Here is a 27,885-nt window from a genome sequence, read left to right on the forward strand (position 1 = left end):
GTACCCCAAAATCATTTTTTTTTTTTTTTTTTGTAAATGTTGGTCATTCTACCAACACAAATGAATACTAAAAATGTACAGATCTTACCTTCCTTTCCTGGGTTGTGTGTGAGATTGATGAGAACTTTAACTGTGGTGAGCAGAGCCTGTACCAACAGCTGTCCTGTAGATACTCCACCAATGGTTGTATTGTGTTGATGTGCTTCTGACATAGGATACAATGGGACTTCCACATGACAAAGCCGATACAAACTCATCAACTTCTCTGGGAATATCCCATTTTGAAATTTTAGCAGGTACTCTTGATTGGCAACATTTTGGTGGGTAACCTGTTTAAAGAAATTAACAAAATCACTTACATATCAATTGGAATTTACAGAGGTTTCCATATGTCCTAAATGCTAAATTATGAAAATGCCACAAATGACAAAACACTGCATTACTACAGTTGTTAAAATTAGTACTTTGGTACCTGAAAATACAGCTGTGGATATTCCAAATAATAATTCTGTAGTAAATTTCCATCAAATACTATGTGCTTTTGAAACATGACATTGGGGTGGCAAACACTCACCTGACCTTAAATCTTCAATAAACTATGACCTTTGAAAGTAAACCTAGACAAAATTCCTATTTAACCTATAACCTGAATGTATGACCTTGATCTTACCCAGCATATTAGCTACATTAGTATAGATGCTAAATGTTTGTTTAGTCTATCTCATACTGTTTGAATCTCTTAACATGATGTTATCCCTTCAATCTATTATAGACCGCTGAATTTGTTTCCAAAAATATGTATATAATTTAAAGGCTTTAAAAAATACTCATCTGGTGGATGGACACAAGCAAATGATTTGGTATATGTCCATTGACAGCCAATTAGGGATAGGGCACGAAAGCCTACAACTGACTACATTTACTACATATTAACAATGAAGTACCCTGTTAACAGAATAGTTATGGGTCGATCTCACAATTTCATCATTGGTTATGTATACATGCCTTCTGCCCTACCTGTCATTGCTCATGTACAAAACTTCAAGTTCTACCTTTTAACCAAATTCCTAAGTATATGCTAGTTAAGACATGTAGTTTCCGACAGTTCTGTTTCTCCACCGGAAATTCTAGCTAAACTAGGGAAAATTTGATCAATCGTTCACAGAAAAAAGCTCTCCTTGCTTGTGGGCTAAGTGTTTAAAAGTAAAAGCCCAAGAACTGTGGTGATGTCTAAAGGAATACCTGTCTAGGCTCTTCTGGCATATGTAAGAAAGTTCCGTTCTCCCAGGTATATATCTCTGAAAACTGGTTCCAGTTCCCTGAGCGGGCTCCCTCGACTAGAACGAGGCGACAGAAGTAGTCTTAGACGAGTCTCGTGATGAAGGACCTCTTCCAGACTACTAAAATTTGGACAGCTACCACTGTAGGTCTGACTGAAAATTTAGGTCTTGGGGAAGACAGTGGAGCCCAACTATACCTTGTCCCTGCTGGTCTTGTGGGACAGGCTGAAGTTCATGGCCAGAAAAGAATACAAAGGGAAGTAGAGAATAAACTTGAGAGAAGGTTTGTGTCATAGCTAACAAAGCCTAACCTCCCAAACTGGCAGACTCTGACTTATGAGACGAGTCCGAGATATTTTCTAGTCTGTATGTCGACATTAAAACAAAGTATCTTATCTAACCAGGAACTCCATTCAAGCGCCCAAGGGAATGGATGTACAGTTCATTCTGAAAACCAAACAAATTTGTAGAACGTCTTTTGCAAACTCGTAGATAACTAAGTGAAATAGTTGCTGACCCTGTTGATACTTGACAGCCACAGACACATGGCCATCAGGGCGGCATTGACTTCTTATGCGATAATGCCCAGCGTAGCTACAACACACCTCATACAGACTGAAAATATTTGCAGCACTGTACTTAGCTAAAATAAATATCTGACATGCTTAAAGCTGGCCATACATGTACGCGACTGGCATCGGGTTTGTCCTGCCGGGATTAGCAAGCACTCCAGTCCACTAGGGTATTGCCCATACATGCAGATGACTTGCTCTATGCATATTTCGAGAGGGCAGAGTTATTATGCAGTGGCAGTGTTCCTTTCAATTCTGTAGTGTCCTGATATAGTGAGTGTTTTTAAATCATGGCACCAAGTAAAAGGAAGATAAGTGCAATAATGATTATAGCACTCCTGCAAGACAAATACAAGCATGAAATATGCAAGAAAAATTGTAAAGTATGGGTAAAACCATGGCTAATAAAGAGGGGTTTTTACCATATGACTTAAATGAAAGAATTAAAGGAAAATAACCCGGAAGATTATAGAAATGATTTAAGAATGACTGATGATGACTGGGGTGTTCCTAATTTTGATTGCTGCTTCAGGTACAGTAATCAGGTAATGGAATCCACTTACATAGTTGAGGAGGACCTCTGAATACACAAATGCTTTTCAGCTTTTTCATTTTATTTAACCTACCCAAAGGTTTACCTGCATTTCAGAATGTTTCTCTCACTCTCTCTCTCTCAAGGTGATTTGGAATTTATCATTCTTAAATGTACTTTACTTCGTATGACAGAAATCTATGTTGACTCTGGAGATGAATGAATTTGAATATCAATAAAAGGTGTGAAATGGATCACTATGGACATATTTCCTCTCAAATGTTTTACTAGTGAAATTCAGATCTTTTAAGAATGTTAATGCTTTTAACACCACGTTTATCATTTAAAATGTTTTACAAATTAATTATAAAATTAATTTATATTACTCAAAATATACCATGAAAGGCTGGCAATTTTGGCTTTCAAAAAATCAGTTTGCATCTTTATCTATTTTTTTTTTTACATAATTCCAGTAATTGCTCATAAGCTGCTTGTCTTTTTACTTTATTGGAATAATCCAGACTTTGTATTTTCCACAACCACGGAAGTGCTCTGTACAGGTCCAACAATTCTCAAATGAAATCGTGAAATAAATACAAGACTGACTGCGACATCTTATCACAAAAGCAGTACTGCCCAGACTCCCACTAGGAAATAGGGTGATTGAGTCCAGTACTCACTCATACAGGTATTGTACATGTTTAAACTTTGCCTCAGGCCTTCCCAACACCCGCAGCGCGAGTCGCGGCACACCAGACAGTTTAACATGCTGAAAGGACGACGGGACAGGCCTGGCATCAATAGCCCCCATACACGATAAAGACTGACCGGTTCGTGCCAGTCGCTATGAAATCAGCGTGCCAGTCGCGTACATGTATGGCTGCCTTAAAGGAACTTTTGAGAACATTTCAAAGTCCATACGAGAAACAAAAGCCTGGCCATTAACAAAAAAAAAAAGTCGGGCTCCCAACTCCCTGTTGAAGTGACAGCTTTCTTCAACAAGCTCATAAATTCTTCCACCAAAGTTACGTCTGCAAAGGCCAGTGCTTTGAGACACTAAACGGTGACACAAAAGGGGGGAATTCAGCTGTCTGGAACTAGGCAAAGGTTGAATAGGTCAAAAAGAGTTGGTGCGAAGCTAGCTGGTCGCCAGGAGAGCTAGGAACATAATGATTGAAATTTCCACAATAAGCACATTTTTTCTATAAGCGACATATCTTCAAACAGGAGGATATATACTACAAAATTTACAAGACCACTGTTTGTGTGCTTTTATCACAAACTGTTTCCTGACCTAGTACAAAACTCATGGGACAGTTCGTGGGTGCCAAGAATGGCTACTCTCCTCAAAAAAGCAAGTCAAAACAAGCACAATTGTCTTCCCACCACATACTGCCCTTACACTTCTAGCTCTCTGCAAGGGAAAGTGTAAGATGATATTCAATTAATCCGCATTCCATGGCAGTAAAAGAAAGACTGTCATCTTGTGCGGTATGAACTTGGTTGTTGACAAAACATCCACCCTGTATATGCATGAGTTGCCAGATACCACAAATTCCTTGTATTACGATCTTTGATTGTTTTTACCGGTTTCCAGCTAGCGTTAGAAGATTATCCTATTGTTAAAACCAAAGGTTTGTTCCGCGTATGAACAAAAGTACATCAAGTACCATTGCACATACACAATTAGTTTCACCCATTATTGAGATTTGCAGATATGCACTTCAAGAAAGAAAAATTAAAGTTATTAGTTATTAGTACTCTATTCAGAAAAGGCAACGAATGCAATGTGCAGTGTTTACATTATTACGTTACTTTCCTCGTAACGTCTCCAACGTAAGTATTAGTTTGACAACGAATGTAATGTTTACATCACTAACTAATAATTCTTTACCGAGGCAAAAAATTATTAGTTAAGGAATTACTGGGTAGGTTACTTATATAAAACTTACATTTTCCAGAACTTTAAGGCAACGGTCCACCTTAGTAAGCTTTTCTAACAATGGATGCGTCCACGTCTCCAGTTCTGGCGAGAAGACCTGGGTGCATTGTGTTATAGTTCGTATTAGGTGCTCTATACCTCCAAGCTCTCTCAACTCCTCTTTGAACCATTCTCCAGCACGCTTTGAGGTCAAACTGAGCAAAGTCTCCATCGCTAAATGACCCGCCTAAAAATACAGGATTAATGTATTAATCATAACTGTCAGCTTTAAATTAAAAAAAAAAAAAGTTTCTACAATAACATCCACCATTCAAGTATTACAAATACAGTCTTCTTCGTGGCTAAGTAAGTTCATGTTTCAAATAAATGGGTCACGTTAATCTTACAGATTCTTCACATACTAAAGGCCTTCCTGAAATTTATAACCTCCCCCTTCATTATGAGCAAGTATTACTGATTACAACAATCAATGCTTCTACTCTAGAATGATTTGACTAAACATTTTTAATCAACGAAATAAAGATGCGGAATATTGAGCTTACAACCTATAAGCATATATGCCACACTACAGGAATTCTACATCTATTAAATCAAGACTCACATTAATGTTGTCCAAATTGAGATGTTTGGCATGACCCTTCTTCTGCATGTCACGGCAGAGTTCACGAATCTTCTTCTTGTTTTGTTCTACCATAGTTTTGTCAGCAGGAGAAAGAGTTGATGAGCTTTCAGCATCAGACTCCAGTAAATTGAGCATCAGTTCTAAAGAGTCCCTATCCAAATCCATATTTAGACGATCCTGTGATAGTGTGAACATCACAGTTGCTGCACAGATGGCCAATTTCTGTTAATGGAAATTTCAGAGAAGTCAAAGATTAGAAAATCTCTTACAGGTTTAAGACCTTATTACAGAGGCTTTAGTCTGTTACATTTAAATGAAAAATGTGTCACAGACTAAATTCTCAAGTAACTAAAACCATAAATGTGTCACAGACTTTAAAATTCTCAAGTAACTAAAACCATACCAAACTACTTTGTAAATATATAGTTCTCGTATAAAGATAAACCTTTTTAAAATGTTCTTTGGAAAAGTGCTAACACCTTCCAAACAAAATAATGTGCAGTCAGGTGCCAAATACCAAAATTTTGGAACAAGTCTTCTTTTTTATAAATCTGAAACCATCACATCTTCATTTCTGCCCCACTCATGTAAGCATGCTTTCATGCTTTATTGAAATTAAATCATCTTATTAGAGGTGTTAAACAACTGCAGTGCATATGATTCCTAAGCAATTTAGCTATCTTCATAACTTTGCATTTCAATATCATTTTTAACTAAGCCTAGCCAGCATTAAATAAAAATTTGTCCTAGGGCTGATGGCCATTTGCAAGCCAGAAAGGTTTATTGTTCAAAGAATCAGAAGTATTATTCTATAAACCTGCTGATCTCTTTCTGAACAGGTTGAATGAGAGCAGCAGGTGTACTGACATCAGTGCTATAAATTCCATACTTTGGGAGAAATTTTTTGTTAATAAAGATTTTCCACATCACAGATGGCTATAAATGTGTGAAATATTTTTGCCTTCATACATCAACAAAAACCAGAGGTCGGCATCGCTTAATTGCGGATCAGTAATCACGGAATCAGTTATTCACAGGTTTTTTTCTTGGACTGCTTCTCATGCTATATCGCTGGTATGAATCGCAGCATCATGGGACAAACATGTTGCGTATGCGATGTTTATTGGTAGGCTAAGTCTCAGCCGCGGACCGATAATTACCAACATACATGAAACAACTCACGTTATATGTATGACATTCATTGGTAGGCTAAACCTAGTTGCAGTGCGATAACCAACATACATGAACAGATTCACATTATGATATTAACTGACAATAAAGGTAATACATAAAACCATTCTCACCTTACATATTATAGACATATATCTGAATTAAGTTCCATTCAGCAACTAAAAACAGTGATGATATTGGTAAAACGACATAAGTTGATTATTTTAAGAATGTAAACAAAACCAGAATTCAAATGGTAGATCGCATGTTCATATCATAATACTATAATACAAATTACGGTAGCGTTCACAGCAAGATTATCTTTCGAAATTGTAATAATACTAGTCATGGTAGTAATAATGTTTGGGAATATAAGTAACATTCATTTTCAATACACAATATCATTGTTATTCTGGTAGTAAATAATAGTTTAGAATGATCATAATGCACTCTGCATTGTGAGGGGTTTGTGACACGATGAAACAAACAAAATAAAGTTTTTCTTTTAGGCTACATGTTTAGAAAAACATGAATAGAATTGGCTTTGCAACTTTGTTTATTCTGATATTTTTAATGATACAATAACTATCATTTGTACTACTAACACGGATCTGTTAAGTTCAGTGTTACCAATTTTGCATTTTTAATGCTAGCTTTCATTTTCTTGAGGTAATTAGCAAGAAAATGTTCAATCTAGCATTTGGCAGGAAAACCTGCATTTGTTTTTAAATACATCTAGCATACATATTTTCATTTTGACATCAAAACTTTGTAATGTTAAGTCGAATATTTCTTTTATTCTACTGTGTTTGATATATCATATAAGAAATAGAACAAAATCTTGCAAAAACATTTTCAGCAATTGAACAGAATAGGTTTTGAAATTATTAGGAATCATGTAGCGTAATGTACAAGTACACTGTGTATGTTGGAAACATGTTTGAATCGAAAAAGAGAGCAATCGGTTGAAATTGGCAGGGTGGCATTGTTGTGTATGATGTGAATTTTTTTAGCACTTTATGGAGCAACATCTAGCAAGAAATTGCCATTCCCATTTGGCAACACTGGCCTGCCCACGTATGTTGTTATTGAAGTCGTGTTCGCCGCGTTCTTTAAACTGTACCATATAAACGAGTTAATTATGTGGCATCCAAAAGCCCCGATTCTTTTACTCTTATGGGAAAGAAGCCTAAACGTCAGATGAAGGTTATTGTATAATATATTAACATGTGTTGTGAAGAAAAGAAGCCCACATGACCATGCATATGTAGGCTTCTAGCTGTAATCCATAGGCTAGTAGGCTACTTATGTACAGTAGCATGTATACTAGTACATACCGTATATTTCGGCGTATAAGTCGACCCCCCTATTCTGAGTAAATTTTTATGATTTTAACTAATATCGGGTATATTAGTCGACCTATAAAATATGAGGCCAACCAGACGCTCAATATAAGCAACAGGGTAAAACGTATCATATAAGATAACCTGAATGTTATTACGGTACAAATGTTGCTCTACTTACCATATGAAATACAGGTATATTAACAAATCTGTGTAACATATAAAACATGAATACCTACAAATATGATTAGAAATGACGAAACGAAAGATACGTTACTCGAGTGTAATGTAAACAAAGCGCTAACTAACGCTGCATAACAGCCTACGTATATATATATATATGTATGTACAAACTGCCACTCAAGTTAATGTTTGATGAATTGCTTAATTCAAGTGACGATGACTCAAGTAATTTTGAAGGATTTTAAATACATATTTACCATTAAATAAAAGCTTTTTTATTTTATTTTATGTGATAAATAAAGATGTCATACCATAAATGTTTTTGAACAATACCACGGTAAATAGAAAACTGTCAGAGTGAACGCATCTTTCTCAACTTCGGTACTACAAATGATTACGCAATGTTTACACTTATTCTGCGATTGGGGTTTCTTCAAGTTACTTTGATTTTTTTCATTTTATTTAAGGTAATGGATGTTCTAATGTATTATAATTGTCGTATTACAGTGTGAAATGTTTTTAATGCTGGTATTTACATACATAGTTACCTCAACAAGGCTGTCATTGTTATTAGCCAACTGTAAAGCCTGGATTCTTGTACCACTAATAAAGACTCACTTCTTGTTACCGTTAGATAAGTCGACCCCCTAATTTTGGCATGATTTTTTGGGGCTAAAGGGTCGACTTATACGCCGAAATATACGGTATGTTTTTAAGGCTAATGTTGTAAAATAACTTTGAAACTATCTTTAATTTAGTTTAAGGTGATAGTTGAAGACATATTTGGTTTGAACTAAAGTAGGCAGTTATAAACATTGGAATAGTGGTCTTGGGTGGGTTAACTATTAAAGTAGGCAGTTTTTAGCAATTTTTGAGGGGGGTACCAGGATAACACAGGTATTTACTTATCACGAAGGGTTCTGGGCCCTGTACCCCCGCGATTAACGAGGCCCTACTGTAGTGCAATTGTTAGGACATATTACACCGTGATCTCTTTTTGTTTTTCTTATTGTTTTGCATATTCATTAGTTCTTGGTTATCTAATCACTAATATAAACAGATTTTCTTTGTCATAGCCGCATTTTTCTACTTTTTGACAAAATACCCAAGGTATATAGAATGTTTTCATATTTTTTATTTGAGATCATGGTTACACAATTTCATGAAACATCTTTATGTTGATACGTAACATGTCATTGAAAGCATTAACCAATTCATATGTTCAAAACTGAAGTAGAAGTTCAAGCATAAATATTACAGGCTTTATTTCATTACCTACTATATATATATAGTAGGTCAGGCAGATGGAGGCAAAATATGTAACAAATGGGAAAAATCTTAAGAGAATGTATCTCCTGATACAACTTTGTCACTTCTTCGTTAGAATAAAGTTTCTATTTGCTACTTTGTGGTCCTTGGATGAATACTGTGACGTTTATAGATCGTTCGTCTACCCCGCAATTAACTAAATAATTTGATTTGGAAAACGGCAGCCATTTCTTTAAATATCAGCTGATTTTTAGTAAACGCGGGAAACCCAAAACCCGCCAGCTAGAGATAGAGAGTTCCCCAGTTGGGGGAAAAGTCTTTTATCAGCTATAGGGACGTATCTCAAAAGGGAAGGGTGTAGGCAGATTGGTACTTCTTAGACCTATACCTTAAGCTCTCTTTCCTGTGACCCCTCTGGCTGGCTGTATGCTTGTTTTCCAGGATTTGCCTTTGATCGTGGGGGGTTAAGCTGACCTCCAACCCCCAAGCAAACCACCTGAATTCTGCCTCAGTCAACTGCAGTCGGTAGTCCAAAACGGATGTCCACCCGGCCAGCCTCCCAAACTTAGGCCTACCCACGACGTACTGGTGGACACGAACCCCAGACCTGAACCGAGGTCAGGCCGCATTCTTCTACAAGGATACACTGAATATTGCATAAAGGTACGTCTGAAAGTGTAAACTTCAACCCAGCACCTTTTACTACCATACGACTCTTGCTAAATTCATTTTCAATTCTCATTTTTACCCCTTCTACATCAAAAGCCCTTTGTCCTCATCGGGCCACGTGCTCCCCTTTGTGACTTGTTAAAGACCGAGCTTTCGTGCATACCTCAGTGAACCATTCGAGTTTACCTTCCCCAATGTTAGAGAATTAATCAGCCTTAATCAAAGCAAGAAGTCATTTTTCCTTTTATCTCGTTTAATCTGGGATTCTTTTTCCAGATTCCATGAGTCACGTGCCGTCTCTGCCCGCAAGTGTGCATTACCCAAGTTTTATGAAACCAGCTCTAATTAGTCACACTTTAGCCAGCTACCCACTTGTGAGTGATTCTAAGCCCCAACGTGGGGGCCAATAGCATTCATTTTCTCCAGGCCAGCACGGGCCTTTTTGTAAATAAATAGTTGTTAAGTAACGAGCTGAGTTTTCTGGCGACCTTCCCTCTAAAGAAATTAATAATAACTTTCAGCTTACGGTAAGTTAAAGCAATTCCCTCTTGAAATCCCTAAATTACTTCCGTTTACGTATCTAGCCTCTCTCAAGGCCGCTATATACGTAAAAATACCTAGTAGCTGATGAATTACTTAGCAGATAACATCTTAGTTGTTTTAGATCCCTATTACTAGATTGGCCCAGCGTAACAAGTTAGTTGCCAATTATACAGGTGTATTTGGATGCTGATGTTGGAGTCCAACCTGTTGTTAAGGCAATATCACGATAGATTTGAATAAACACTACGTTTTCTGCATTTCGCTGATAATAATCAGGCACTAAAAGAGGATGACAAACTGTCAAAAATCCAACCTCTAACAACCATTTAAACACAAAATTTGCCATAGCCTACTACACAGATCAACATGGTTGGCATGGTGCAAAAAGTGCATGAGAGAGAGAGAGAGAGAGAGAGAAGAGAGAGAGAGAGAGAGAGAGAGAGAGAGAGAGAGAGAGAGAGAGAGATATATTTGGATACAAAGCTTGATGCCTAAATTCTCCACTTGGATACCTAGCTATTTTCTATGTATACCAAGGGACAGCCTTCGGATTGAATCGTCACTATGAAGAAATGTTTGGAAAATGTGGAGGCACTTTGATGATTTTATTTGAAAAACTACCAAGACACATCAAAGATATACCAAAGATGCTTTACTTTGACAACCACTTCACAAGTTTACCACATTAGTAAATCACATATTAGGGATAAACTATGGAGCAACAGAAAGAATAAGGAACATTAGAATTCTGAAGACCTTTCCTATAAACTCCACAAACGAAATGAAGGTTCCTCGAGGAAATATGGATATTGTTGTGGATATTCACAAGATCTTGTTGGTTTCAGTGGTATCCAATATTCTCCTATTTATCCCCTGGAAAGTTTATCTCAATGGTGAGCAAAGGACAAAAAGAAAATTAAGTCAGTCAGCAAAGCACAACAACAAAAATTAGCGTAAGTCAACTTAATCTCATTGGTGATTACAACACACATGGGTGGCTGTTATCATATATCAATTAGAATTAAGTATTGGTGGTAGCCGATATTTTCTCGGATGATTGATGAAAGCAAAGTTCAACTGTTGTCATTCAGGCACTTCACTGCAAGAACAAGTGCATGAAAATATCTTCAGCAGGCAGAACCAAGACAGTCTTTCCGGTTTATTCAAGATGTATGTTATGACAGTGTTGGTCATCTTGTCATACTTTTGGAAAACAGGCATGGAAATGTGCTCTATCTTCATGCAAATCTCATCCTTCGTAAGGGAGTATGAAATGTGGTGTTCCATCATATGTAAAATGCTTTGAGTATCATTGTGCTCTTTACAACACAGCTAATTATAGTATCTGGCTTCTTATTGTGTGATATCACGGAATTTATCACAAAATTCAAGTATGAATTAATTTCCTATATAAAGCATAAATCAGCTCTATTTCTATTTTATTCTATAGCATGTATCAAAATTTTCTGTTAAGCATTTCACTTACGTACCTACGTATTCAAATACTGTCAGCGCATGCAACAGTAGTAGAGCTTATAAATGCGAGAAATTTCAGAGTAAACTGTAATATTATCTTTATGATATTCTGTAACATATTATTATTTAGTGTCTTGTGTCTAATACATCCTCTTAAGGGGGCCGGCCGGCTAATGCCCTTTTTTAAGGACAGGACTTTGATATTCATACTACTTAATAAGGTGACTTGGGACATCTCCAAACCGCATATGATTTTCGCCTCTGACCTTCGGTTTTGTGACGCCAGGGCGATTTATCCCGAAAATAACCATTTTTCAAATTCTATCTCCTCCCTTGATATTTAATATTAAGACCTGGGATTACTACCATATTATAGACCTGATGTAGACCTCCAATCGAATGGAGAGTTTCTTTTCTAAAAGTCATTTTTTTGCTAGATATGAATTTTTCAATATGGTAAAAAAATAAACCCTATAAATCAGGAGAAAAAAAATTTATAAAAAAAATACGAAACAAAAATTGGAAAAAAGGGCTCTATTTGATTGTTCTATAATGTCTTTCTGAGTTATATACCAAATTCCAATGTTATAGCTTTAAAACTAAGTGAGAAGATAGATTTTGAAGGTCAATAAGTATAGTTTTGAGATACGGGCGTTCAAAGTTTTCCTTCGTATTTCTATAAAAACAATATTAATAAATAATGATTATTATGAATGTATATTTGTTTTTTGTGTATTAATAAACCAAAACTATTTTATTTATCATAATTTAATCATAAATGATGATCCCTTTGCTCATATATCGCAGCCTGGGGCACTGCTTGAGGCAAAATGGGGCACTCCTTCCTACGCAATTCTCTCTCTCCCCTTCACTAACTCTGTTTATTACAGCGAATTTTCTTCTTCTGTGTGTTAGCGAGATGTTTTCCTTGTATTTTCCTCTTTGGCATGATGAAATTCTTGCCCGAAACAAAGATAAACAAACGTAATTGCAAGAGAATGTCAAGAGGTGAAACTCGAAGGCGTACACTTTTTTTATAAAGACAATTTAATAAATCATGATTATTATGAATTTCATATTCCATTTTGGGTATTAAAAAACCAAAACTTTGTTATTTATCATAAATGAAGATCTCTTTGCTCAAAGATCGTAGCCTATGGCACAGTGTGATGTGTGCTGTCAAGCAAGACGGGGGCGTTACTAAGCAACCCTCCCCTCTCTCTTCACTAACTACGCATATATTATGATATTCTGTAATAATACTTGAGCGATTTTTCTTCGTCTGTATGTTAGCGAGATGTTTCCCTTGTCTTTTCCTCATTGGCATGATGAAATTCTTGCCGAAACATACATAAACATACTTGAAAGCAGGCGAATGTCAGACGTGAAATGGAACGTGTAGACTACTTGACGTCTGTGATCGCACTAAATCAGGACTGGACTTGGTAGCTTGAGCCTGAAGTCTCCTTCTCGACTCGGGGAATGTCTACAGATGCCATTTCTCCCAATTTCTTTGACAATAATTATCAAAATTTACGATAATAGAAGAAATATTGCATTTTCTTGTACGGATCAATGTTTTAGGCTTACTGAGTTACGTTAACTAATTACCCTGTAACTACGAAAGTAAGAGGAATTTTGACGAAATATTTCGTATACGTATTCTCAATTGCCATATGAAGCTCCATGAATTTTTTCATGACTTTGCATTTTTCGCCCTATACCTCCATATATAGAGGTTCCGGCCGGCCCCCTTAATAATGACAAAATACCAATGGACTTATAAGAAAAATATCTCCTAAAAAAATGTGTACCCCATATCTGCCTGACCTACTATATATAGTAGGTCTTAAATATGGGCAAATACCATGAGAAATGCATAAAATTTACAACTATATCATGTGAATATACATATTAAACTAAAATAATAAAAGAAATTCTAAAATAAAATTCAGGCAGTATTGGGTTAATACGTAAAGAATTACGAAGAGTATGCTACTTGGTAAGAAGCAAAAATCTGAGAGTTGTAGCTTTTATAGGAAATTTTTTCATGATATAATTATCATAGTCACTCAACTTCCCAGATACTTTAGTATCGGACCTTCTGATGACTAACAAAATCTGTAAAGTTTGGGGGTACACTTGAACAATAAAAAATTTCCCTCTGGTAGTAACTGTACAATTATTATTCACTTCCAGATATTTAGCCACAAAATGCATCACTTCTAAACAGTTAGCATATACCATAATTTTTAATAGTTATGTACCTGATAGAAGACAAATGAATTCAAAAGTTACAGTACTGCTGCCCAAAACCAATTTTAACCTTACATGGCCCCCCCAAAAAACATTCCCTAAAACCACATCCATACAGCTCCCATTCAGAGATGAAACACTGGTTCAATTAGGAGAGAGAAGAAAGTACTACCAATAGTGCCAAGAGCTCTGTACAGGAAGGAAACAACAGTAAGTGAAGAGCAAGGATCTGAGCAAAAGCTCCCACACAACACCTTCAGAGGTGGAAAGATGGTAAAGGTTGGCGATGCACCCAGGGAAGGACTTACGACACAGACAAGGCTGCTGCGCTTCATAAAAGGAAGAGACAAAATGCCATGACCAGCAAACAATGCATACACACACAATCACCAGCTTGTACACTGCCATTGAAGGCCATCCTCTAAAGGAGATTGCAAAGTATGACAATGTTCTTAACACAGGGATGTGCAACAGTAACACCAAATAAACCACAGAAATCAATTAATATATACAGACAGAAATGGCAAACAAAAATTACCCATAACTCTGAACACAGCATATCACAATTACTCTTGATAAGTACAAATTATTCAATGTGAATATATATTAAGAATATAGAACATTCTAAGGAAATCCCAGCTTGTAGTTTAGTATATACGAGAATGACGAATCATCCTCAAAAGTCAGTCAGTACAAGCAGTGAGCAAAGTTCAATGATATCCATAAAAACTCAATCATAACCATGAGGGAAAAAAAAAAAAACTTCAATCCACAAAGTCCAAGTAATAAAAACGTCAAAACTTAAATATGCATAAGAAAGTAACTGGAATACAAGGTGACTTGCAGGAAAAAAAAACTCCAGACAGCTCGTACAAACAAGGAAGATTAACAGTAATAATAAATATAAAGTCACATACCAGACAAAATGTAAATACTGAAATAGCAATAAATCTGAAAAAGACCAGTATAAAAAAAACTGCTTTCGAAAGATAATAACCATTGGATAACTTTGCTTATAGTTCAGGAAGCATAAAAAGAAATATATTCTTCTTTGAAATAAAATAAAAGCTAAATACGCAAACTGGAAATAATTCATGTTTAAATTCTGGTTTTTAGAATTCTGGATGAAGTGATTATAGAAGCAGTTGATTGCTGACGTCATTTACAGTAACTATTGAACTGATTTTCAATGGTGACTTCCATAAGTAAAAAATAAATTACAATTTTGTTCATCCCTCAAAAAGGAAAACACAAACATGTCCATTTGGTTTTAAGTTGTAACATATTGGACGTAGTTTGAACCATATGTAACACCAAGGAAATGCAGAAATATGCTTGCCAAATACATTATAATAATATACAAGAAACCTGAAAGAGCTGAAGGCGACAACTACTACTTGAACTTGCATGCTGAAGACACATGTTCTCCACTATCAATCCATCTGCTACCTACCTTTCTCATGTTGATGAGATCCTTTTTCTCATACCTATCAAACTTGTCATTCCAACCATGAATCACACTCAGTTTGTTGGTAATTCTAGTGAAAAGGCAATTTGCAGAGAATAATGTATAAAGAATGTGGGTCTACTAGCACCAGAGTCATGTACATCATAATATGACATCTACAAATCTAGATTTTATAGTGATCTGCTTAATGATGAGGGGGTAAAAATGAAGGTAATCATGAATTAATCTTGCAATTAAAATGCCCGCATCCATAAATCAAGAATGGTTTGCACCCTGTAAGAAAGCAGAAAATTCTATTGTACATGAATACTATATCAAATAAATACAGTAAGTCATAATGGACTCTCTCCACGGTGAGGTGAAACAAAGAAACTCGACTTCACTTACATGGTCAGTATGAGCATCAGACAATGAATTGAAAAACTTGATAACTGTGCCATGTGCCCGCAAGTGCATCCTAAACGCTGGTACCATACACTTCTGAGCCAAGTTTAATGCAGCCAAACATCTTGTTGATACTGGCATGGCAGCCCTAAAGAAATGGAACATCAATCAATTGGAGAATTTATCAAAATCCCATATGGACTTACAAAAGTAAGGAACACAAAACACTGACTATAATCACCACTGCACAACATTTAATACTTAAAACAACAATTTTAAAAAATAGTACTTCAGTTTCCAATCTACCAATGCAGTTTATATTGGTTACATGTATAGTGCTCACCATAAATAAATCACTAAATACACCTAAAATCATTTCAAAAATTTTGTAATTTTGTGGATAATTCAATTTTATATTGCTGACAATCTTTAACTATCATTTGCCAATACTCTGACAAAAAAATGGAAAATAAAAGTTGTTAATCAAAATACTGAATAAAACTAAGTACAGTCTGTCTTGATACTGTCATTCGAATACTTTCAAGTATTTATGTTAAATACCAGAGAATTCAAATATCCTATTCTGTTTAGAACCACTGAAAAATTACTTAAAATATATTAAAATATATAAGTACATGGTATTCAACTAATACATTCATCATTCTAGATGTATATATATATATAAAAAAAGGCTAACTAACCTTAAAGCATCTAAGAAGTACTCAACATCATCATTGAACTCCTGGAACTCTCCTGACTCTTGTAGTTGATGTGTTTTTTTGACATTTTTCACAACTGTATAAAACTGTAAGAGCAATAAAATTTAATTGTAACATTAATTTAATAACAGTAATTATCTGTATAAAACTTAAGCTACAAATATAAATCCTTAAAATTAGCGATGAACATAAACCAATTAAATACTCCATAGAATCCATGTGACCAAAAATACCAGTAATATGTATGTAACAAAATATACCAAATTAATTTTCTAGTTAGAAAATAATCTACATACACATTTCACCCTTAAACCATAAAAGTGGATTGTCAAATTAATATTAAACATATTTACAGCGAGCAGCTTATATTGGTTTACCATCGCAACATTATATCCAAGTTAGGAGATGCAATAAAAAGAATGGAACTAAATACGCTACAGCATATACTTTGGAATCATGGGAAGCCCACTGTACCTACATCTAAGAATTTAATTACAGCCTCCAGCAGTGTAAATTCTATTCCTTTACCCAATGCCAATGATGTGAGGTATGCAATAAAGTTTGGTAGTCTCAACTAGATGAGAGCTGATAGATGCAAAACTCCTCTATTTGGGAGTCAAAACCACGGGTAAGGGTGCCATATTCTTATGGTACAGTGGACCCCCCGTATTCGCGTTCTCCGGATTCGCGGATTTCTCTCAGGAACGTTACCCTGCATTATTCGCGGAAAATTCGCGCATTCGAGGTATTTTTCTATGAGAAATATCCACAAATTCCTGGTTTTTGTTATCAATTTCATCATAAAATGCACTTTTTGTGATAAAACTATTAAAAAAACCAAGTATGAAAATTTTTAGTGGTTTTTCTCAAGTTTTAACGAACAAAATAGGCTGTTTTTAGCGTTTTTATAGGGGTTACAAACATTCGCGGGGTGTGTGTGTGTGTGTGTGTCTGGTATGCATCCCCCGCGAATACGGGGGGACCACTGTAATTCCAAAATATAGCACCATACACACACTCCCCCCCCCCCTGTTTTTTTTTTTTTTGAAGTTCAATACCACACAGATTTTCAGGTTTGTTCCAACTTTGACCAACTACAGAATGACTTTCCTAATGATGTAATACAACAGTCTGAACTTTGTAAATTCAAAATAGGTGTCAATGTATTTTTATCTAGGTGGCTTTCACACATCTTGCTTGTTTTAATTCATTTATCTAATTTTGTATATGGTTTATTCTTTAATTTTTTTTTTATTCAGCTGCTTTCATTAGTGGACCTCAAGAGCTCATAGTATCCTGCTTTTCCAACTAGCGATGCAGCTAGCACAAAAACTAACCTACCCTACGGTTCCACCCTCCCAAAAACCTCTTAACACAACCTGAATATTTAACAATACCAGTAGGACATCCTAAGGGCGATAACTCGATAACTCAATAACTCAAGACGCTACTATTTAAACCATCAAAGGGCTAACTAGGTATCTCTGAACTCTTTGCTACATAATTATCACCATTAATAGCATTTCCAATAGTGTTAAATAATTATTATATGGGATGAAATTAAAAGCTGTAAGGTTTTATCTGCCGAAAGAATCTTTCTTTTACGTTTAATACTTTTGGACATAATAGCATTTGAATGGTGTTAGGACCAGGCCATGCCCAGCTGTCAGGAATGAGCCTGTTTCCAGTAAGACTTATACTATACGGGATGAAACTTAAAGATGTAAAGTTTTACCTGCCAAAAGAACTTTTCTTTTATCTTCAATACTTTTGGAGATATTAGCATTTGAACAGCATTAGGGCTTGGGTGTGGCAAAAATTACAATGCAGTAATTAAAATATCATTTAAATGTGAATTCATATTATTTTTAGGGGCAGGCCATGGTGAAAATTATAATGCAATAATTGAACATCATTTAAATGTGAATGTCTGATATTTTGAAATAAATCTTATATGAGATGAAATTTAAAGATGTAAGGTTTTATCTGATAAAAAAATTTTCTTTTATCTTCAATACTTTTGGAGATATTAGCATTTAAATAGCATTGGCCGGGCAGCCAGAATCAAGCCCGTTTCCAGTAAGACTTCACTTTACTTGTAACTATAGTCACATATGCCATCTAAAATGCCTTCGGCAATACATTACATCAATGCTCATACTTCTTTTACAAGTGATTAAATGATATGAAGTAGGTACACAACCAATAGCTAGCATTTGATCAACTTTGGGGATTGGCACCCCAAAAATTTAGTTGAAATTGGACCAAACATGGTTTTTTTATTTTCTTCTCTCAGATTAAAGTTTGTATTTGTTTGTATGGTGTTTTTACATTGCATGGAACCAGTGGTTATTTAATAACAGGACAATGGCTTTATATTGCATGGAACCAGTGGTTATTTAATAACAGGACACTGGCTTTACATTGCATGGAACCAGTGGTTATTTAATAACAGGACCAGCGGCTTTATGTGTCTTCCAAACCACGTTGAGAGTGAACTTCTATCACCAGATGTACACATCTCTCACACCTCAATGGCATGCCAAAGAATCAAACTCGTGGCCACCACGGTGGCAGGCCAAGAACATACCGATCACGCCACTGAGGCGCTTCTCAGATTAAAGTGCGTCATACTGTTCTTAGGTGAACACTGAAGATGATAATAATCTTTTATGTACAGTACATTTAAAAAAGTAATTCACCATGAATATACTGTTGCCACACCTGCACAGTTTTGCCCTCATTCACACCACTTGACTTGGCAGATATTTTTATAAAATAAATATATGATTTTGCTTACAGATTAGCCTTTAACAGTGTATAATAGTTTTAGCTCTCAGTGGGCATGGGTGTAAGAGAGAGAAATGACAATAAATTCAACTCCTGTTCCCCTACACAACTTTATTTATCTTCTAAATGATTGTCTCCTAGTATTGACTGGCAATTTTGATAATTCAAAATCCATCATATCGTACAATAGCAAGGCTATAATGTGACCAACAAGGAGTTTCATTTTTCAACAAATCAGTTACATTTATAAACAAAATTTATTACTGGATGTTTTAAAACTCACTGGTCATAAACGTTACCCCAATGCTCTAATGCTTGACATTCCAAATTTCATTTTAAATTGAGGGAGAAAATTCTAAAATCCTTAATTTTTCTCAAAAGATAAAATAAAACCCTGAATATTTACATTGGTCCTGGTATATCATCATAAATATTACAAGCTCTGACTACTTTGACTACTAGGAGTACTTTAAAAACCCTTCAAATTTCACAAGATTTCCTCCATTAACTAATCATCCAGCATGCTGGCAACTTCACTATCCCCAATTGGTAGGGTACTGCACACAGAACATCATACGCAGCACTGATCTTTTTATCTTTTTAAATATCCTTCTGGCTATCATCTGCATTGCTATTTGTCTCATATTTTCATGTTATAATTGTTCACCTTCCTCACTTTTACACTAACTATTTCAGCTATCCTTACAAGTCTATAAATTAAACTCTTTGGTCTACTTAAACTACTTTATATCACTTCATCCTGGATGGGGTATTTTACCAGACTTGAACAGTGTAACTGAAAAGACAACTAGACTTGGTGCTACTGGTACAGTCAGATGAGAATGAAATTGGGTTTCCCTACTCTATAACCTGCACCAGTTATGTTTGTTGGTTTGTTTGTTTGGTGTTTTTACATTGCATGGAACCAGTGGTTATTCAGCAACGGGTGCACGCACCAGTTATGGGTTGGCTCACTCTACTACAAGTGTCAACTGTTTGTAGAATCAACCACCTACTGATAAAACTGTGATGAGGGAGGAAAAGCTGTATCCAATTCATGATTTTCTACAATAAAGACTTGTCCAAAAAATGTTCCTAACAATCTAGTTCAGGTAGATTTAAGAGAAAAGATGGGAAGATACCTCTACTCTAATAGGCAGTCCCCAGTTATCAATGACCTCAGTTATTGGTGATCCGGTTTTATGGCACTTGTCTAGCGATGAGATATCAATGAATTTTCGGCACCGATAAGCACCGATCCCCAGTATTTTTTTTTTTGGCAAAATTATTCAGGCAGAAGTTGACTGGTACCTTATTCATGACCAGCAGTGAGGCATATAAGGACCAATAACCCTGTTAAATGAATCCGGGACTATCCACACTTCTGCATCATCTCCTAGTGTATGAAAGATTCAGTTAGCAACTATCCTTAATTCAACAACAAGTCCTAAAGCCAAACTTAGAATGTCCCAAGATACAACTCAGTGGTCTCAAACTACAGTCATCATAGTAATAACATGAACTATGTGCTGCTGTGGGATGGAATTAGACCCAGAGATAATTAACCAAAACACATGAATGACAAAAGTATCAAAGAAAATTGTGCAAAAGAGTGAAAACTCAACTCTGTCTATGATACAGTGACTTGGACGGACAACTAACTTCCTATCACCTAATCAAACAAGCAGAACTGTCCAATAACTAATATTGGTAAGTTTGAAAATTGGCCAAAATTTAACTCCTGAAACATCAGGTTGCATTTGATTAGAAGGGGATACTTTTCCCACTCTGAACGGGTAACAAAGGATTTGAGTACTACAGCAGTCAATAGGAGCATGCCTATTTAAATAGCCCACACTATCCTGGATTACTCAAAATGAAGGCAAGGGGAATTACGGGATTGAGCTACATTATTGAATTGAATATAAAACTTAGGTATTGAATATAAAATTTAGGAAAAAGACCAAGCACTGGGACCTATGAGTATGAGGTTATTCAGCACTGAAATGGAAATTGTCAGTAAAAGGTTTGAAAGGTGCAATAGGACGAAAGCCTAACAGTTGCAGTATGAATCAATTGTTAGGAGAGGGTGGAAAGCAAGACAAGAAAGAGAATATGAAAGGAGGTAGAGTAAAAGGAACAAAAGGGGTTGCAGCTAGGGGCCAAAGGCATGCTGCAAAGAACCTTAAGTAACGTCTACGGTGCACTGACGGCACTGAGCTACATTAATCTCATTACTTAAAAACCTTAGGGTATCTGGAGTAACAGACAACCTAGCCTGTTCAACTGGTGCTTTCTAAATAGAAATTGGAGTAACAAGGGCCTAAGCATTTAATGCAGCAGCAGTTGTGAATGTGTGTGTGGCATCTCGAGACATCTGGAGGCCAGTCTACTCACAAATTTTGACTTAAGAGGTAATTTAAATATTGCCTCTAACATCCCAAGGCAAGTCTAATGAAACTGTTCACACAATCTTGACAAATCAAGACCGAAGCTACAGGGAAGTCTGCAACAACCCAATGACCTGGCTCCTATGCTGTAACCCATGAAATGGTTTCATATCCTCACTTGTAAAATGTTTTAATTTTCACCTGCTATTTGAGCAAAGTTGAGTAATTTTTCAGAAACAGCGCTGCATACAGCCTCTCTATTCAGCGCTTTTCACTGTTTTTGTAGTTTTTCACATCTGTGCAAGTCATAACCTTACCGCACAGATGTCATAACCTTACCAAGTCAGTAATTGTTTTGGTACTCAAGAGAGCCTTTCTCTTAAACCCTTGATCATAATTTTGATCTGAATGTTTTCCTTAACTACAGTTGGAGCACTTGTCATAACTTCGACATGCAAGTTCCCAGTCTCCATGTCTATGGACCTCTCACTCCTTCCTGGAACAAAAGCAGGACAAACAATGCAGTGATAAAGGAGATCTACCCAAGTGTCATTTCAAGATCATGACCCAACTTAGAATTGAAGAACCTAGTGAATGTATGCATTAGCAGAAAATACATACAAGCCACAGGGCGCATGATATAAACAAAACACAAATATGGGACAGAAGTAGGTATGAGGCGATCGCGGATAAAGTGGTGACAGGAAAACCAGCTGTATTAATTTCTATGAAAAAGAGCAATAAATGTAGGATGGAACAAGGTGTGGTTTTGACGGTCAAAACCCAATCACTGGGACCCTGAAGGTCACTGCGCACCATAATAAAAGATCCAGTTTTGGCAGAAAATCTGATGATGGATGTTTTAAATCTTATTTGTTACAGAAATTTACCATTTCCTTAATTTCTTCCTATCTTGTAAATGGTACTTAATCTATATTGTACTTTTATAAATGTTAAAAATTCTAACATCTTTCATGTATTTTATATGCTTCCTGATATTTCCTCTAGACCTTGAAAATCAAGCACTTTAGAATAGACGATTTGCTAAATGTTAGAATTAGGGTAAATGCAAAAACATGATATTGTTATGATACAATAAAGTTTTATACATACTTACCTGGCAGATATATACATAGCTATTACTCCGTCGTCCGACAGAAATTCGAATTTCGCGGCACACGCGGCAGGTAGGTCAGGTGATCTACCACCCCGCCGCTGGGTGGCGGGAATAGGAACCATACCCGTTTTCTAATTCATATTTTTTCTTCCAGCTGTCTCCTGAGGGGAGGCTGGGTGGGCCATTTAATTGTATATATCTGGCAGGTAAGTATGTATAAAACTTTATTGTATCATAACAATATCATTTTTATACATTCAACTTACCTGTCAGATATATACATAGCTGATTCACACCATTGGTGGAGGGTAAAAGACAGCTATTACTGAATAGACAGGTAAACAACATACGTTGTAGGTAATAAATAAATAAAACCTTGGTTCCTATGTGTTTAGACGAAGGGTCGACTTCCTAGCTATTGCTAGTAGTCTGCTTCGTCTCAAGAGCCTCAGCGAGGATGTGACCTATGGCTAAGAGTTCTTGTAGATCTGTCAATGGGGTCTTATCCACTTACTTGACAGAATCTAGTGGTCATTTGTCAATGGGGTCTTATCCACTTACATGACAATACACCAATGCCTATTGGCATAATTTAAGGAGCACAACACCGATCCCGATCACCTGATCCTAACACGAGGGTTTGTGCTTAATTTGAAAAGAGCTATCCCCAAACTCATTTCAAATAACCCCTGAAAATAATACACTTATGTTAAAAATAAAAAAAAATTTTTAATTCACTAGTTAAGGATCAGTGTCGGCTCCCTATCCCAGCAACGCATCCGTGGACACGTATAACAAAGAGAGAAGGATCTCTCATAGGCCCACTTGATCTCCTTCGTGCAAAGAGAAGTCAACACAGAGTTGCATCTCCCGTTATACAGCTAATATGACTCTCACGACATATTGTTATGGAAAGAACAAGAATTGTTAAAAGCTCGCACTTCAAGCGCTTTTAATTCTTAGCTGTTTGAAGGAAACGTCAAGTTACTCAAGAAGTGCTTTAGAGATTCCACTCTTCCAAAGAAGACCAGGGTTTTCTTTGCAACAGATCTCTTCTAGATGAAGCCCAGAGCCTGGCTTGCGCCTGGCTGGCGCCTCGCCCCTGGCTGGAGCCTCGCGCCTGCCTGGCGTCTCGCGCCTCTGGCTGGCACCTCGCGTCTGGCTGGCGCCTCGCGTCTGGCTGGTGCTTCGCTTGCCTGGCGCCTCGCGCCTGGCTGACTTCTCCCCACTTGCTGGAGATTCGAGCTTGTTAAGAGTCTCGATGAAAACTGGCGATGTCCACCTCGGACACTTTATTTGCCTGATTTATTCGCCTCTAGCGCATCTGCGCCAGATTGGAGGCCTACTCCTTCTCCTCATCAGACAATGACAGTGTTTAATTGGACTGTCTTGCTCTGGCGTCTTTACACCTGTTTGGCATTTGGCGCCTGATTGGCGCTACATTGTCCGAAAGTCTGAACATCCACAATCGTTTATCAGGAGAAAGGAAAAGGGTGGAAGAAATTCTTTCACTTTGAGCTTATGGCCTCTGCAACAAGGGGAGGTAATTTTAGTCGGCTACATCCAGTAGACGATAGGAAATCTAATAGTCCGAGAGACCAGTCTTCCTCCGAGGAGGATCATACTTGATACTTCAGTTGCTAACGAGCACTCTTCCTACATGTTGACGAGTTCTCTCGTTGCAAAATCTTCCCTATCCTTGCACGAAGGCAGGGAAAGAGCCTGGAAGTTTAAGGAGACTCTGAGCTGAAATTGGGAGGATTCCCGATTTCTAGCTCTTTAAATATATCTCTTCGAACCTTCTGGGAAGTAGTTTTGAGCCCTCATCGTATTCCAAAGACTCTGTCAGCAAATGTTTAAATCTTATCTTCTTTTGTAGATAACAACGTAAATACATTGCCTGGACAACGAATCCTTTATCTGAAAGCGTTGATCCAGGAATAAAAGGTTATAGTTCTTTTGCCAAACATACCATGCTGGCAGGAACCCATTGCCGAGTCTTTCTAGAATTTGATTCCAGATTCCAAGCCCAAAATCTCACTCGTCCTTTTGGTCGATTAGTACCAAGAGAAACATTGATGAGGAGCAGTTCCATCTTGTCAGAACACGGAATCTGAGGCCCAAATAGGATCCCATTGTAACTATAAGATCTCCAAGTCTTGTCGTATAGAGGTATTGTGTAAGATCCCGAAGATCTTAATGCTCTGCTATCTCCAATTCCCTTTATAGAGACAGAGTATAGCCTTTTACTGCGTTCTTTGATAGCAGATATATACAAAGGTAATTCTTCCCTCTGAAAGGGAAGAAAAAACCGCTATGTGGTTCACAGAGGTATTGGAAGAGGACAGTTTCCTCATTCCCTCAAGCACGATCTGCAGTAATTATATATCTTATCCATGACTACTGTCATTTACCTTGAAGCATCCTCTCATTCATGTCCACTTCTGGTCAGTCTGCACGCAGACAGACTCAGAGTGGAGAGGTTGTTAAGGTCCATTTAAAATAGATGTTGAAAGAATATTCAGACTGTCTTGGAAAAGACTTCCAAAACCTGCTGTGAGAAGAACGTGACCTCTGAGAATCCAACCTCACTAAGTCTAAAATGAGGCATAACATATATCCTCTCTTTCTTTGACGCCCTTTGTCTTACATTCTGTAAAGAGTTTATCTTTTTAAGGGAAAAAGACTAAATTTTATTCCCCTTTCTATAACATAAAGATGGCGTATATTGCTACCTCTCTCTTATCTTTCTTCCTGTCCTCGTGCCTGGGCAACGAGAGAATGGAAAAATTCTATCATCGTTATTCTGCAAAACAAATTATTATTATCCTATTCTCCTACTAACTGATCCAGGATCGAGGAGAATCATTCAAGATTCCTATCCTAGGACATCATGCCGTAATGTACGGTTCAGATACTTGAAAGAGCCTCTCACCCAATACTGAGAGCTCCTACGAGTCTTTTCCAGTACCAAAACATTACAAGGTCTCCCTTGTTATATGTTTACATGGGAGTAGGATAATATACCATCCTGTTAATAACAATGAAAGAGGAGAAAGAGGAGCTGCATGGTTCAAGGGACTAGCCGAAACGTGCAATAAAAAAGGGGTTGCCAAGGTCTTTCTAAAACCTGCACCCAGATTAACTTATGAGTCCGATATATTTTTTATCACTTGTCTCATAAGGTTGAGGAAAGCGAGAGACCTCTAAAGATATCAGTTCTCTTCACCATGTAAAGGTCTATAAAGCAGAAGAACCCACTTATCCTGACACGTACTACGTTCGCCTGTGCGATATCTAGAATAATTGTCAGTAGAGGGTTGATCTGGCAAAAAGAGTTTCTCCCAAAACAACTCCTCTTGCCAGGAAAGAAGTCGCTCACGCGACCACTATGTTACCTGACATGAGAAGTCTGTTCTTGTTAGAGACTTCCGCAATTTCAGTTAATCCTGACAAGGGCCACGGCCGCCTGTGCGACAACTTGTGTCACTGTCAGGAAAAAACTGATCTTGTGTCAGTTCTCAAAGAGGAAACTCTTGGAAAGTCTATCTCCAAATACTGAGAAATTGGAGATCCTGATGTCTTGCGCCTGGCTGACGCCTCGCGCCTGGCTGGCGCCTATCGCCTGGTTAAAGCCTGGCGCTCGCGCCTGGCTGACGCCTCGCGCCTAGCTGGCGCTCGCGCCTGGTTAAAGCCTGGCTGGAGCCTTTATGGCCTATTACTTGCAACCTTGGTCAGGAAATCTCGATATCAAAATAAGAAGAGGTGCTGTAAGAATCCTATAATTCTACAGTACTTCCATAGTTGGATGTTTCTTCTCAATTTTCCTCTAATACGAGTATATAGGAAGGGGAATTATTCTTTCCTCGGTTAATTCTTCCTTATCCCCCCCCCCTTTTTTCCTGAACGAGAAGGACCACTCCAGTGTGAGGGACTGAGTAACTTCCCAGCTCTATGTAGGAAAGCATAATTTGCTCTAAGGTATATCTATTAACTAATTATTTTCTAGTTAGAGCCAGGCGTCTGGCTGGCGCTTATGATTCCTTATGGCATGGTTTGAGGAAAAGGAAGCAGTCTACAGGAAGACTGTTCGTCTTCTTCTTGCTAAGAGATCTATGAAGAAGACTTCTCGCAGGTTCTCACAACTCTTTGCAATAAATGTTAGACATACTTTAACAGTTATTATCGTCGATCGAGGTTCTCACGGACTCGCAAATTCTTGCATTGCTTTTGTTTAATAACTCGCTCAAACGAGAAAAATTTTGGATGGTGCTCTAGGCTTATTGCACCAAGCTGGCGCAGGGTGGCGCAACTTGCGCCAGGGTGGCGCATCTGCGCCAGGCTGGCGCCTCCTACTAATTATCTTTATGTTATGTGCCAGAACATCTGTGTCTTTATGGCACCCGACATCCTTTCATATGTTAATTCCGTTCTTATTATGAAAAACTTTTATATACGTAGTATAATCCATTCAGGGAAACCATTTCCCACTAAAAGAATGTTTCCCATCCGACTCATACAACTTCTGCGCAATATCTGATTCTAAATACGGTTGTGTCCTTTCTCGAAAGACTTAACCATACCGTAGTCTTGAAGTGAATCTCTATTACATCTCTCTTCTCACTAAGTATGTATTCTAATAAGTCATGCTTTCGTAAGTATGAGTGCATTAAATAATATCATGTTCTGCTGCATTAGAATCCTTTAATCATGTTACCTACGGTAAACAGCATTGAAAGGTTGTAATATCCTTCTTATTGAAAGATTCCTAACAAAAGGCAGAAAATATTTTATTTATGATAGCTTCAGTATTCCCTCAATCCGAGGCTAAGACCACGATTGTAGGGAAGAGATACGGTTAGTTATCCCATTCCGCAGGAGAGAGCTGTAAACGACCTCTCACGACTGAGAACAAGAAGGTACTGCGACTGCGTTGGTGACGGTTGGTCTTCATTCAAAGCGAAAGCAGTCTGGCCTTCCCTTTCCAGAGTTGCCAGTTACTCCATTAAATAAAGGAATCTTATAAATTATTATCGAACTTCAGGAAGTTTTTATATAAGCATAATTAAGCTAACGAGACTTTGACAAGTCTAGAAACTAAATAGGTGTCGTCTAAACAATTCTTTTAAACCTATTCCTTCCTAGGAAAGTCCTAGAAGG

The 27,885-nt window shown here is 37.1% G+C and overlaps 1 protein-coding gene across 4 annotated transcripts in view; it reads right to left on the minus strand.

Moving 5' to 3' along the window:
• LOC135205633 (wings apart-like protein homolog) overlaps positions 1-27,885 on the minus strand; it is a 115,146-nt gene that overhangs the window by 55,421 nt on the left and 31,840 nt on the right. For all 4 annotated transcript variants that reach the window (XM_064236438.1, XM_064236437.1, XM_064236439.1 and 1 more), the window contains exons 4-8: positions 16,411-16,514; positions 15,713-15,857; positions 4,928-5,170; positions 4,337-4,552; positions 89-329 (exon numbers count right to left, since the gene is read on the minus strand). In XM_064236438.1, the coding sequence (XP_064092508.1) occupies positions 89-329; positions 4,337-4,552; positions 4,928-5,170; positions 15,713-15,857; positions 16,411-16,514 (949 nt within the window). The remainder of the gene's footprint in view (positions 1-88; positions 330-4,336; positions 4,553-4,927; positions 5,171-15,712; positions 15,858-16,410; positions 16,515-27,885) is intronic.

This window comes from Macrobrachium nipponense, chromosome 24 (assembly GCF_015104395.2).
Source record: "Macrobrachium nipponense isolate FS-2020 chromosome 24, ASM1510439v2, whole genome shotgun sequence".
Classification (NCBI taxonomy): domain Eukaryota; kingdom Metazoa; phylum Arthropoda; class Malacostraca; order Decapoda; family Palaemonidae; genus Macrobrachium; species Macrobrachium nipponense.